At 44.5% G+C, this 1,528-nt stretch overlaps 1 protein-coding gene across 1 annotated transcript; it reads right to left on the bottom strand.

Annotated features, from left to right (window-relative positions):
* Positions 1–344: 344 nt before the first annotated feature.
* Positions 345–1,160, bottom strand: TEOVI_000495400 (uncharacterized protein; the record flags this gene model as incomplete). Its single annotated transcript, XM_067223695.1, has 1 exon — positions 345–1,160. One exon carries the CDS (start codon positions 1,158–1,160, stop codon positions 345–347), a length of 816 nt encoding a protein of 271 aa, XP_067079796.1.
* Between the last annotated feature and the right edge of the window lie 368 nt (positions 1,161–1,528).

The raw sequence follows: 1,528 nt of genomic DNA on the forward strand, positions 1-1,528 counted from the left end.
AGGTCAAGTTCACTATTCTCATAGCTAATTTCTTACGGGCGTTCACCGTTTTCTGGTTTGCATTTCTGTCACTTCAAATACTGGTGACCTTTTGCTTATACGATGAAGGACATTGATTTACTTTCCCCCTCTTCCAATCACTCGCTCCACTTCTGTAACCTATTTATAATTATATTGAAGTTATTCGATCCTTTTACCATGTATCGCCACAAAGCTACACACACATGCCCTTTGGTGGAAAAAGTAGCAGCTTAGTCACCTATTCCTACCCTTAGTTGCACCTTGACAAACTTTCACTTTATTCAATGGTTGTATGCCTATGTATCAGCGCAAGGCAATGATTTTCAGGAGAACACAACACTTAATCCTGCGGAGAGTAATATCGCATACCTTTTGCGACTCGTACCGTTTCCCTTCGGTACACTTTCACGTAAGGATGAGGGTTCACCTGCATTGTCCACTGCCACCTCTGAAGGTCTACTCACTTCACGTTCGGACATTCCGTTTCGCAGTGGCAACGCTACGTAGCTTTCATACTGCCCCGACGCTTGCTGCTGCGAAATCTCCTTTCCTCTCTCATCGACTGATCGTTTGCTCACGGTTTTCACCCCTTGTGTGCTTCCTTGGTCAACCACCGAGACTGCACCTCGTGGTGCAGGATGTGCATCATGGCTGTAGTTACGATTTTTTGCTTGTATTCCTGAAATATCCTCTCTGTTCTTCCCCCCTTTGCCCTCATCGTCCTCGCCCTGTTGTTTTTTTGTTCTTTCTGACTTTTGTGCTGCTCTATATGTGCTTTCCTCACCTGCAACAACAGGTGCCCCACTCACCTCTGGTTGGTGTAATACTTCAACCACTGTACCATCCTCGTTCTCAAGATCGCTTGCGTTAGGGCTGACTTTTTCACTACTTTTTTTCTCATTTTCACCTCCTTCGCTCCTTTCATCGGGTATACTACCATGGGTCAAAGGTCCCACCATCGGCTGAGTTTCGTGTTTTGGAGTTATCTTTCCCCGTGCCAACTGTTCTGCTATGGGAGCGAAGTACTCTCTCGGCCCTTCGTCTCCATATGTGACCTGCACGTCCGGTTGTCGTGTGAAAACAACACTGGGGTTACACGTCCTCAGCGTCAAAAAAATGACTGCTGCAATTTTAAGCATTGTTTTACTTCACAAGCTGCTACTACACAAGTGTATACGGAACCTTACAAGAAGTATTATAATAAATTACCAAGGGCATAAAGAAGAGTTTCGCAAAAACAAATTTTGATATGCACGCCTGTCATCATCTCCACAAAACGCTTAGGAATTTTAAGCCCATCGGTGGCGATATACAGATTCTCTGAAATCTGCTCAATACATGGAGAAGCACAGACTTACACCATGCGAGCCACGCATATCACTTAAGTTGTAATATCAAAGAAAGCATAAGAGCATCTCCCAGTAATCACACACATACAATCATAACAATATTTTAAGTATCATTTGCTTCACTGTGTTACAGCATTCCGGGATTTCCCCCCCCCCCC

This window comes from Trypanosoma equiperdum (genome assembly GCF_001457755.1).
Source record: "Trypanosoma equiperdum strain OVI genome assembly, contig: ctg_1937, whole genome shotgun sequence".
Classification (NCBI taxonomy): Eukaryota; Euglenozoa; class Kinetoplastea; order Trypanosomatida; family Trypanosomatidae; genus Trypanosoma; species Trypanosoma equiperdum.